Raw genomic sequence first — 12,523 nt, forward strand, 5'->3', positions numbered from 1 at the left:
TTTTTGTTAGAGACAGGATCTTGCTTTGTTGCCCAGGCAGGAGTGCAGTGGGACAGTCATAGCTCACTGCATCATCAAACTCCTGGGCTCAAGTGATCCTCTTGCCTCAGCCTCCTAAGTAGCCAGGACTATGGGTGCATGCCACTACACCCAGAAAATTTATATATATATATATATATGTGTGTGTGTGTGTGTGTGTGTGTAATTTTTTTTCTAGAGATGGGATCTTGCTATATTTCCCAGGTTGGTCTCAAACTCCTGGGCTCAAGCAGTCCTTACACCTCTGCCTGCCAAAGTGCTGGTATTACAAGCACAAGCCACCATGCCTGGTCAAATCCTGTATCTTGCTTGTCACCACAATAGATCCTTGTTAGAACTTGTGGTTGTTTATCACGTCAGGCTAATTAGTTCTTGAAAAAACTGTCTTCTCTATACATTATTCAGAAATTTATAGCTTCTCTGAAGTTTTTAGTGTGTGTACGTGTGTTTCTTTTAATACAGATAACTTTTCAGTAGCAATTCTATAACATTTTTCTTTTTCTTGCCATCCTTATTTGGTATAGGTATACCCTCAAAACAGAAAATGATTTTACAAATTCTCTTCATTTCTAACATTTGTAATTTATTGAAATACTGTGCTAAGTGCTAGAGAAGAATAAAGCTGAAATGGCTAGCCCTGAGGAGTTACTTTCCTTAGTGATTTTGAAGCCTTCTTTGGAAGAATGATATTTAAGCAAACAAAACCCATCATGTGTTAAGTTCTTAATAAAGAGGTGTGAACTGAGGGATGCAAGTGATTGCAAGAGGATGACTCACTCTCTGCAGCAGAGATGATAGAAATTTCTTTTAGAGTTGAAGACCGTTGGCCATGCCTTGAGGTATGAGCTTGCTAGAAGAAAAAGGAGGAAATTCATATTTCTTGTAAGTCATGATTGTCAACTTTATTTGGGAGATCGTGCCTTGCAATCTCAGAGTTTCCCTGCCTTATTTCTTTCTATTTATTTGCAACAATTATTTTCTTTACTGCTAATGGCTGACTACTTCTTGTTCCCCTCACAACAGATAGACTTGTCTCCTAATGATAGAGAAATAAAAAGTTAGGAGATGACAAATCCTTCATTTCTTGCTATAAAATTGACATACTCCATAACCGATGCCTGTCCTTTGCAACCTCCCTCCTAGTTCAACAGAGAAAATACTCCCTTTGCTTTCAAATGCAGATACCCATCAGATATGGATCCTAAGCTCCTCTTGAAAACCCCAATATATCTGTTATTCAGATTTTCCCAGATCACTCTCAACCTGTATTGTCAGCATGTACCTCCGTGTGGATATTTCCTATAAAAATATAAACATGTTCTGAACTCAGATATAAAAAGAAAATAAAAAACAAAAAAATATTTCCTGGATTCTGTATTCTCTCCTCCCTTCTGCTCTATTTCTCTCCTTACCTTCACAAACGTCTCCAACATTTTCTATACAAACTCATTCTACCTCCTTTAGACACCAGTACTAATAAATGCACAGGGTCTTGTTCTTGCCCTATCTTAACTAACTTTGCAGCTGCAAATGACAGATGTCTCCTTACATTTTGAAACATTGTCTACTCTTTACTTACTCCCTTTTCATAGTCTTCATCATGCCTCTTTGGTGTTCTTTACCAGCTCTTCTTCATCTGAGCATCCCTTACATATAGTAGTTCCTCAAAACGTAGTCCTAGGTCCTCTTTCTCCTCATTCTAGTTCTTTCTTTCATGTTTTGAGACAGCGTTTTGCTTTGTCATTCAGGCTGTTGTGCAGCGGCACCATCTTGGCTCACTGAAGCCTTGACTTCCTGGGTTCAAGTGATCCTCCTGCTTCGACCTCCCAAAGTGCTGGGGCTATGGGGTGCATGCCACCACGCCCCATGAGAAATATGTTTTTCTAGGCAATTGAGATGTAAATCTAGGATTCTCAGTCAGGGTATGGTGGCTCTCACCTGTAATCCCAGCGTTTCGGGAAGCTGAGGCAGGAGGATCAAAACTGGCCCGGTCAACATGGTGAAAACCCGTGTCTACAAAAAATACAAAAAAATTAGGTGTGGTGGTGTGCACCCGTGGTCCTAGCTACTTGGGAGGCTGGGGCAGGAGGGTCACTTGAACCCAGGAAGTAGAGGCTGCAGTGAGCCAAGATGGTGCCACTGTACCCTAGCCTGGGTGACGAAGTGAGACCTTGTCTCAAACAACAATAGCAACAGCAACAATAACAAGAACAAAAAGAAATTTCTCTCTGGCCTATGATGTCGCCCAACACCTGTGTGCTAAACATGCATATCAACAACTTAGAACCTCTCTTCTGAGCTTCAGACCTAAATATCCACACACTTACTTGATTTCTTTACATGTATTCCTCCCAGCATCTCAAACTCAGCCTATCTAAATCTGAACACAAAGTCTTGTCTCTCTCTGTGCCTTGTATAGAGAGGACTTACATATGTTTGTGTATTGAGAGGACTTGTACTTGTCTTCCCTCTTCCCACTTTCTTTTTACAATGAATTCAGAGTGAACGTTTCAAAACAGAAATCTAATTCAGTCCATCCCAAGCTTAAAATCCTTCCACTGCTCTTAGACTCTTAGCTCCATAGCTTCTTTCTAGCTTCATTTTTGCCAGTTTATCCCAAATTTCTGTACTCCCTCCCAGTAAGCACCTCTTAGTTCTCTGTCTCTACAGGATCTTTCTCCGGTTGGAGGTCTCCTGTACAGTGCTTCCTCTCACCGCAATAGGCTTCCCCTATACAACCCCTCCCTCTCTCCACTTTACCCCACTTTTAGCTAACACTCTCCCATTCTTTAATGAGCACACAGATAATTTCTTCTGAGGCTCTCCCAAATCATCTCCTCCCTCCTTACCCCTAAGTCTAAATTAGTTCTCTCAGTTATATTCTCTTATGGCATATATGAACATTCTCTTCTCATCATTTCCCATGGTTGTACTTAAAAAAACTTCTTGTAAAAATATTGGTGAGTGTGACTGTTTTCTCCATTAGAATTTAAGTTTTGTGAGGGCCAGGACAATATCTGTGTTATTCATTTCTATATTTCAAACACCTAGCATAGTTCCTAGTATGGTAGATCCTTGGTGAATATTTTGTTGTATGTATCAGGGCACAAATTTAGTCTTTGCATGCATGGAGTAGATTTGCTAGAGAGAGAGGTCACAGTTTTGAAACAGCAACACCAGTATCAGGTTGCGAGGGAAACACCGGTTAAGGAGAAGGTTTTGATGAGATCTTGGCTTAGACTCTTGAGTTAGAAATTCATGTAGGACACACTGGCTGGCATTTTTTCTTAGGTTCTTATTTCCAAAAAGTAAGTTTCTGCTGCCACCTCTAGTCACTCCTCCTTCTGTGGAAAGGATTAGTAAGTCTTCCTGGGAAAATATAACTTTGCTTCATGTTCATACAAATGACGGTAAAACAACTTTTCTGCAACAGATGGGGAATGAGGTAATTATGCTTTTTCTCTGTGCTGTCCTTCAAAAAATATTAAATTCGTGTGTTTGGAAGTCATTTATGGAATTAAAACTTTTGTTGTTGCTTTTCTTGGTTTCAGGCCACACTGTTCTCTCTTGGCAGAAATAATCAGCTTAGAAGTTATCAGCACCACCCATTCCCATAACAAAAGTAACATTTTTCTATTTTTATGTTACTCCTTGGATCTCTTAACTTTCCACATCCTTTGTCCCCTATCAAAATCTTCACTTTCTTTTCAGTACTGTTCAGTTGGCCTCCTTAATGTATGGAAGAGTGGGCTGTTGTGGCAGTTTGCACAACCAATGAGAACAGTCCTATTCATCTCAATACAAACAGACAGTATCCAGGTTAGACCTCAAGGTTGAATTAAATGTTGAAGGAATTTGGGCAGTATATATTTGGGAACTTTGTTTTACCTTTGTGCTTCACTTGTAAAATGATGATAATGTCTCCTGTTGGGGTAAGGGGATAGGTACTGATGCTCATAAAGTGTCCAGCAAAATGTATAGGGGCGTATAATAGTTGCCAGTAAAACAGTAATATTATACATATTCTTGGGTGCTGCCATTCTGTGGCATAAGACTCATCGTCAATAATTGTTAAATTTACCATGGCCTAATTTTTTAATTAGTTTTCCTGTATACTGACCTAGTCAAATAGTTAAGGTTTTTTAAAGCCTAAGAGTTTATTCTCTTAAGTACTGAGATTTTTTTTTAAAAAAAAATTATTGATTTTGTTTATGTAGATGGAAATCTTCCTGAAATGTGTAATTTCTTGCTCAGACTGAACCAATTTGGACATTATCAGGCCTGCTTCCTTTGCATTCAGCGGCCACTATTCTGTGCCCTGTGTGGCTGCTTGAAGTGACTTCTTCACACTGCCCTTTTCTCTTTCAACTTTGTTGCTCTGGAATTCAAATCTGATAAGCAAACTTGCTGTTAGAACACAGTCTCTAATTAATATAATTTCTTTATGAGAAGAGGGCTAAGATCTTTTCTTTGAGCAAGATACATGACTTTGTGTATGGGGATTTTTGGTGTATTTTGGTAGTTCAGAAGCCACTTTTTAAAATTTTCTTGTTCTAAAATAGTTTTTGGTCAGATGAAGTTTTCAGATTACAGTTGTGTCTATGAAGTGAAATGTTACTATCCAGTCTCTATGTCCCCTAAAAACTAGCTATAACGTAACAAGGTTGGTTGGGGGAGTAAAATCTGGAATTAGAGTAGTAAAGAAATGAGAGAAGAAAAGATTCTTCTTGTTGTCAGAGTATAAAAGAGATAATGCTTTTTCTTAAGGAAGACTATAAGGATCATATTTCAGTTTAAACAAATAGACAGCTTTGGATGAAAATAGAAGTAAAATATGGGCCTTAAGTAATTAATTCTCCGAGTGCCACTTGGTACTTACATTTGTCATATAAGTTAAGTGAAAGGCCAGGGAAACAGGGATCATCTAGTTGGGGAGGGAGAGGCAGAGCAAGACAGTTTCTGAAGGAGATAAGAGAGATCAACCTTGAGTTGTCAATAAGCATTGCCATTCCTGTTTTTCTGCTTTCCTTCCCACCTCTTTTCACCTTCATTTTTCTGCTTTCCTTCCCACCTCTTTTCGCCTTCTGACAATGGCACTTTGTACTATCAATCTTTGTTCCTCTTTCAGATGGTAAACATTGAAAGACAGGCAGTGGAGGGCTCCCTTTAGTGGAGTATAGGAACAGGAACTGAGCAGGCCTGGGCTTGCAAGGGTCAGGTTTCAGGAATCAAGAGGTGGAGCTGAATTTTTCTTATCTGAGGAAGTGGTGGGATATAAACAGCCACAGAATAAAACAGAGCTGGAAACTGGTCTAACTGGTCTAGAGAGCAAGTTACATGTCCAAGGGGCCCAGACTGCAGTCAGCAACGTGGTGCACTCTGGGGGGCTCAAAGCCCTTGACTGCTGAGAAATAGAAGCTGTGAGGGAAACAGGGTCCAGGAGAGGCAAGCAAATGTCCGCATGTCAGAAGCAATGGAGAGGCATCATAAGACCAAGTGCTAGATTTGCTGCCGGTGTTGTTGCTTACTTTGAATAAGCAGATTATCCTTACTATTATAATGTGGGTGGGCCTCATCCAATCCATTCAAGGCCTGAATATGACAAAAAGGCTTGCCTCACTGAGCAGGAGGGAATTCTCCAGCCGACTTCCCTTGGACTTCCATCTGCACCATAGGCTCTCCTGGGTGTGGAGCTCGCCAGCTCATTTTGCAGATTTGGACTCGACTGGTCTTAATTGTGTGAGACAATTCATTATAATAAATCTCTTTCTATATATCTACTCATGCTGTTGGTTCTGTTTCTTTGAAGAACCCTGACTAATATAGAGGCCAAGGAGAGAAATGTATTTATCTAACTGTTTATGACAAACAAAAATATTCTTGAATACTTCAGAATTTTCTTTTGAAAGGGAGGCAATTAATAATGTCAGTAAGTTTATGTACCAGGATAACTAAGTCAAAACACAAAGTTTTTGGTAAGTGAAAACTCATTTCCCATAATCATATGAAGGAAGTATGAGAAATATTTATTGACATCATTTATATCTAAATACTAGTGATACTAGGTCCAAATACAACCCCAGACCTTCTGAGGAACACGTATTTGATTCTCTTAGAATTAGAGCTATGACTAACAGCTGAACCTTATAACTTTCATATTATTTCTTTGAACATTATTTCAGAATGAGCAAGACTATTAAAACTCTAAACTTAGCCTTTGTTTATTATGTAAAATTGTCGTGACATTATTTGAAGTGATACATAATTTGAAATATAGTTTGACTAAGCATCAGTGCATCAGTGCTTTCACTCCGTAAAGGTTACCCCTTTCTTTCTGAGCAATGACAAAGGAAAGAGTAAGGAATTTTGGTGCCAGACATACCTCAGCTCAAATCCTGGTTGTACTACTTATTAGCTATTAGGTATTATCTGCACTCCTCATTTGAAAAATGAAACAAACAATGATTTCCTTTGGAGAGTTGGGAAGAGTAAATGAAATAAATTGTGTGAAAGTGTCCATGAGAGAGTGCAAGGCACGTACGATATGTTCTTGACAAATCTAATTTCCCATTCTTTGTTATAGTTCATAGTCATAATTTTATAGTTTTATAATTCATGTTTCTGTAGGTGTTATAGAATCTAGAATGTTACTAGTCACTAAAAGCTTCAAGATCAATATTTTTACACATTAATATATCAAGATCAATACTTTTATAATAAGTAAACTGAGCCCACAGAGGATTTTCTTGGCCTTAGGACACAGCATTAGTTGGGGGAAAGTAGAAGCTATTTGTTTTGAGAGACAAAGTAGAGCATAGTGAAATAATAGCTTTATTATATGGCAGACCCAAGTTTGACTCCAAATACCACTTTCTAGCTTTGTGACATTGGAAAAAAAATCTTCTTTGTGTTTAAATTGCTTTATTTTTAAAAATGGAGTTATAGGCCCAGTGTGGTGGCCCATGCTTGTAATCCCAGCACGTTGGGAGGCTTAGGCAACATGGCAAAACCCCATCTCTATGCCAGTACACTCCAACCTGAGTGACAGAGAGAGACTCCATTGTGGGTGAGAGAGAGAGACCCTGTCTCAAAAACAAAACAAACAAACAAACGGAGTAATAATATGTACTGATAGGTTATGAAAGTTAAATGATATAATATAAATGCATACTTAACAAATGAAGGTAATTATAATCTGCACAGTCAATTATTTGATTATTCAACTTTATGTACAAATATCTGACATTTTCCTTCCCCTGATGACAACAGAAGTATCTGAATTAAAACCGTGACCTGAAAACCTCCTTCAGAATTACTTCAAAGCGATAATGAGAACAGTAGGTTACCTAACGCATGAATTCCAGTTTAACAGGAGGCTGTTTCCAGAAAATTCCAAGCAATGTACCATATGCATCTTCAGTATGTGTCGGGCTGTTGGCATTTGAAGAAATACATCTGGGAGGTTGTTTTCTCAGTATTAGAGAAGCTCTTAAGTTCATTTTTCCAGTTTATCTTATTAAATCTCATGTTGAATAACAGTGCAGGCTGTTTGCTGTGTGTTGAAATGAACAGTATGATCTGTTACTAAGAACTTTTTTCTCTATTCTGAACTACCTGATTTGTATTGGATTGGTTATTTTTAATAATACAACGCTACAATTAACCATACCTAGACTCAAATGCCCCCAAATATTTTTTGAATACGAACAACCTTCCATGTTTTACAGTATTAATCTTGAAATTGCTTTTCCTCAATGCCCTTCATAATCCTATTTTCCCAATTCCCTAATATACACCTGTTACAATACTAAGACCCCAAGTAGTTTGGTTCCCAAATCACATACCCTTTCCTGCTTATGCCTATCTTGACCTGAACCCTAGGCCCAGAACTGAGCACATAGCAATGTTAAATGCTTGCTTTTATTGTTATTATTATTCTTATTATACTGCCTGCAAACTCAACCCCCTTTCAAGGCTGAATTCAAATCCCTCCTTTTCATTCTAACTTCATATCTAGCTTTCTTATAACTACTGCTGCACCTAATACTTTATTGTACTCTATTCATCCTCTGTATAATGTACTTTAGTTTCCTACCTTAGCTTTATTTCCCCCTCCAGACAAGCTTTTAAAGACTTACATATTTTACTTTATTTACAGTTTAAAAATCTGTGTTTGAGAGCATGGTGTTTATACCAACCCATATACATCTATATAAAGATATGCAGACATACACACATATACACATATACACACAGGTTCAAAGCCATTTAGATCCTTCCATTGCACTGCACTTGTAGAGTGTGCTTTCATTATGAGGTTTCCAGTTTGCATGTAGTTTGATTTCTAGTGTTTTTGATTTGAGACCACTTGTTAGTGTACAGTTCTGGGTCAGGAATTTAGTCCTAGGTGTTCTACTATTCACTGCTCTAACTCTAATAAGATCTGGACTCTGTAGATTTCTCTTTCCCAATTTAAAGGTTAAACATTTGCTGCTATTATTATTATTATTATTATTATTATTATTGTTATTATGCCTATATACTCAACCCCCTTTCAAGGCTTAATTCAAATCCTTCCTCTTTGTTCGAAATTCTTATCTGGCTTCCTTACAACTACTATCTCTTATGACTATACAATCTTTTTGGTCCTCCTGGTTGTAAAATAATCATTCCATGAATATATGTATATGTCATATTGGTAAGTGGCCACTCAGGGATCAGGTGCCAATACTTGAAACACAATGCGTTCATGTTGTGTTTTCAGCATTTCTAAGACTGAGCACACTGTTTCTTCCTTCACCTAACTTTATGCCTTAGGATCCTTGTTCTGGGTAATGATAGCATCATCTGCTTAAGAGCAAAGCTAGAAACCCTAAGTCCGACCACCCACCTTCCTCTCTTTTACTGCTAACATCAGATTGGTCACCAGATGTTAAAGATGCTCTCTGTAAATGTAACCTGAAGGCAAGGGGCTTACTCAACTATGAATTACCAACTAGTAGATCTTACACAAGTAACATAATCAGTATAGAACTTTCAGCTGCAAAACCAGCAAATACTTTCCTTCTGCTCACCTTACATGATTTCTGAGAGTTAAATAAAACAATGTCCCTGAAAGCAAGTCAAAAATTTGCAAAAGGTTGAACAAATATAGAGTATTATTATTATTAAATAGAGTAAGTTGGTCATTTTAATAATTTTTTTCTAATAGACATTGCTTTTTTTGTTTTCTTATATGAAACATTCTTTTCTTTTTCTTTTTGAGATGGAGTCTTGCTCTGTTGCCCAGGATGGAGTGCAATGGCACGATCTTGGCTCACTGCAACATCTGCTTCCTGGGTTCAAGCAAGTCTCCTGCTTCAGCCTCCCAAGTAGCTCGGATTACAGGCGCCTGCCAGCACGCCCAGCTATTTTTTATTTTGTATTTTTAGTAGAGATTGGGTTTCACCATGTTGGTCAGGCTGGTCTCGAGCTCCTGACCTCAGGTGATCCACCCGCCTCGGCCTCCCAAAGTGCTGGGATTATAGGCGTGAGCCATTGCACCAGGCTTTATTTTCTTCCTTTAAAAAATTAGGCATTACTAAAGTATGAAGTTAACTTATACTTCTTTGGGACAAAATATGGGATGTATAACATAAAGATTGAGACTAAAGGGAACTGTATTTTATGATTTTTACTTTGTGTACAAATCTCTCTGTTGCATCATTTCAGGTGCCTGTGGTAGCCATATTGGGTTCAGGTGGGGGTTTCCGAGCCATGGTGGGATTCTCTGGTGTGATGAAGGCATTATACGAATCAGGAATTCTGGATTGTGCTACCTACATTGCTGGTCTTTCTGGCTCCACCTGGTTAGTATGCATTTTTAATTTTAGTTTTATAACTTTAAATATTTAGAATGTATCTAACTCAAGCACTAGAACAGAAAAGGGGATTTAGAAAATTGATCATTAACTTTAAATTACAAAACTTTCCAGTTTGATGCCACAATCTTCTTTAAATGATTTTTTTAAAGACAAATCCATACTTAATAATAACTTTTGTTGCAAATTTGCTTCTTTTAAGCCACTTTGTAACTTAAAATGTAGTTAAAACATAAAATAAAAAAGATGAATTGAAAATAATTCTAGATAAAAATAGAAGTGGAACAACATACTCCACCCATAATTAATTTAATCTTCTTATAATTTGCTGATTTGTAGTCCTTCAGTGAACACATCTAAGTCTACATGATTCACTACATATTCATTTTCTTCTTTAGGGCAAATAGAATAAGATGCAAGATACCATAGTATACAAAACAAAGAAAACAATATTTTGAATATAGACATATAATGTATTTCATTGATTTTCATCTAAATATGAAATTAGTCCTTTAAATGTATTTAAACTCAGCTAAATTTAGGTGGAGACTTAAAACATCCATATGTATAATACCTGTACTCTGTAGGTTTTCACAAATATATTTATAAAACCTTTTCAAAGAAGATACTACATACTTTTTGGTTTGCTTACCTCACATAAGCACATTGAAAATCAAATGAAAAGTCGTTGCTCACATGTCTCAAATAAGAGTATCACCTTATTACTAAAGATCTGTCTTGGACTTAAAAGGCCTTTCTAGTCATTCGGCCATGGCAAAACTCATCTGTCAGAATATCGCATTATATATGTCTAACATTTTAAAGTTTCTGTGTCATTTTATCTTGTGAGAAGGGTATGAGTTTATTCATTTTTATGCTAAAGAAAATTTGACTTAGAAGCCAAATTATTTGTCCAACATCACTAGAGAGCTAGCATATAGACTCAGGCTTTTGATCTGTTATTCTGAGTGCTTTCTACTAAACCACACTCTTTTCTAGGACATCTATATATTTTATAGAGAGTTTCACATTTAAATCATCTACAGTTTCTTAAATGTTTTGAATCAGATTATTTAGTCATGAAACAAAAACGTAGAGCCATTGTTTCCGTCTTCTCTATATGTACCCTCAAAATGATTTATTTCTTCTGAAGGAAGGGTGTAGCCCATCATTATTCTTTCCCTTGAAGGAAAGAGCAGGCATCTGCCTGTTCAATGAGTAATGTGTTAGAAAATCTTGGACCCTTACATTAGTTCGCCTACTCAATCATTTTGTTATTATTCTTTGAGTGGTGTTCTTTCTTTGTACTCACTATTTATTAGATCCCTGTTGTCCATCACTGACAACTGTAAGAAGTTTACTTTCTTAAACTCATCTAATAAAGCAAGACTAGACCCTTGAGCGCTGATTTGGGGATATAATTGTGTATGTGTGAGCTTGATTAGAGCTATAGTCATTGCTTTGGTTATAGATTTGGTGCAATATCTTCTTACATTCCCCTGTCAGTAAACAAGTCCTGTAAAATGTAATTAAAAGGATTTTAAATGTGCACATACATTTATATATATATATAGTAATTAAAAGGACTTTAAATGTGCACACACATACACACACATACACATATGTATACTTCTACTCTATCTTTCACAGTCTTATTTCCTTAAAGATCAGCGTTTCCCTTTTTATTTCATTTCCTTAAAAGGCTGCTCATTCCTTGTAATAAATTTTCACTCATAGACCACTTAATTTACAAAGTTCTTATTTTCCTTGACTTCTCAGGGTATGTGGGGTTGGTGAGGGAGGGATTGGAGATTGAGACATTTCACACACTGCTTTGTACTTTTTTCTAATTGTTCCTATCATGCCTTTTTGGTTTTATTTCATCCTGTCTGATTGGTCTCTCCTCCATATATTGTCCCTACCACTTCCACAGTTTCTCTCCTTAATGTGGGCTTTCCCTCAGGGCTTCTCTTTTGGTCTATTATATCAATATGTTCTCCCTAGGTAATTCCGCCAACTTCTACCATTTTATCTATTACCACCAAGAATTTAATTCATGGAACCCTGTAACACTTCAAAATTTCATAGATAAAAAGAAAATAAAACCCTAATAGAGACTGCAAATAAGCTGTCATAGAGGAGAATCAAGTAAAAGATGGGATCAAGAAGGAATGGATGTTTTAATAATGTTGAAAATCTGTGAAAAGCTTAGCAAAGGATTGGGTTTGGTTAGTTGTTTTAGCAGGAACCACTAGTAAAAGTAATTAAAAGATACTTTTGGGGGCTGGGCGTGGTGGCTCATGCCTGTAATTCCAGCACTTTGGGAGGCCAAAGTGGGTGGATCATCTGAGGTCGGGAGTTCCAGACCAGCCTGACCAACATGGAGAAACCCAGTCTCTATTAAAAATACAAAAAATTTAGCCGGACGTGGTGGTGCATGCCTGTAATCTCAGCTACTTGGGAGGCTGAGGCAGGAGAATCCCTTGAACCCGGGAAGCAGAGGTTGCAGTGAACCAAGATTGCACCAGCGTGGGCAACAAGAGAGAAACTCCATCTCAAAAAAAAAAAAAAAAAAAAAGAAAAAGAAAAAGATATTTTTGGGAAATTGATTTAATACAACATGA

At 37.2% G+C, this 12,523-nt stretch overlaps 1 protein-coding gene across 1 annotated transcript in view; it reads left to right on the plus strand.

Moving 5' to 3' along the window:
• PLA2G4A (phospholipase A2 group IVA) overlaps positions 1 to 12,523 on the plus strand; it is a 157,846-nt gene that overhangs the window by 84,764 nt on the left and 60,559 nt on the right. The window contains 1 exon segment of the mRNA XM_017863705.1: positions 9,751 to 9,887. Coding sequence (XP_017719194.1) covers positions 9,751 to 9,887 — 137 coding nt within the window.

This window comes from Rhinopithecus bieti, unplaced genomic scaffold (assembly GCF_001698545.2).
Source record: "Rhinopithecus bieti isolate Rb0 unplaced genomic scaffold, ASM169854v2 scaffold_69822, whole genome shotgun sequence".
Lineage (NCBI taxonomy): Eukaryota > Metazoa > Chordata > Mammalia > Primates > Cercopithecidae > Rhinopithecus > Rhinopithecus bieti.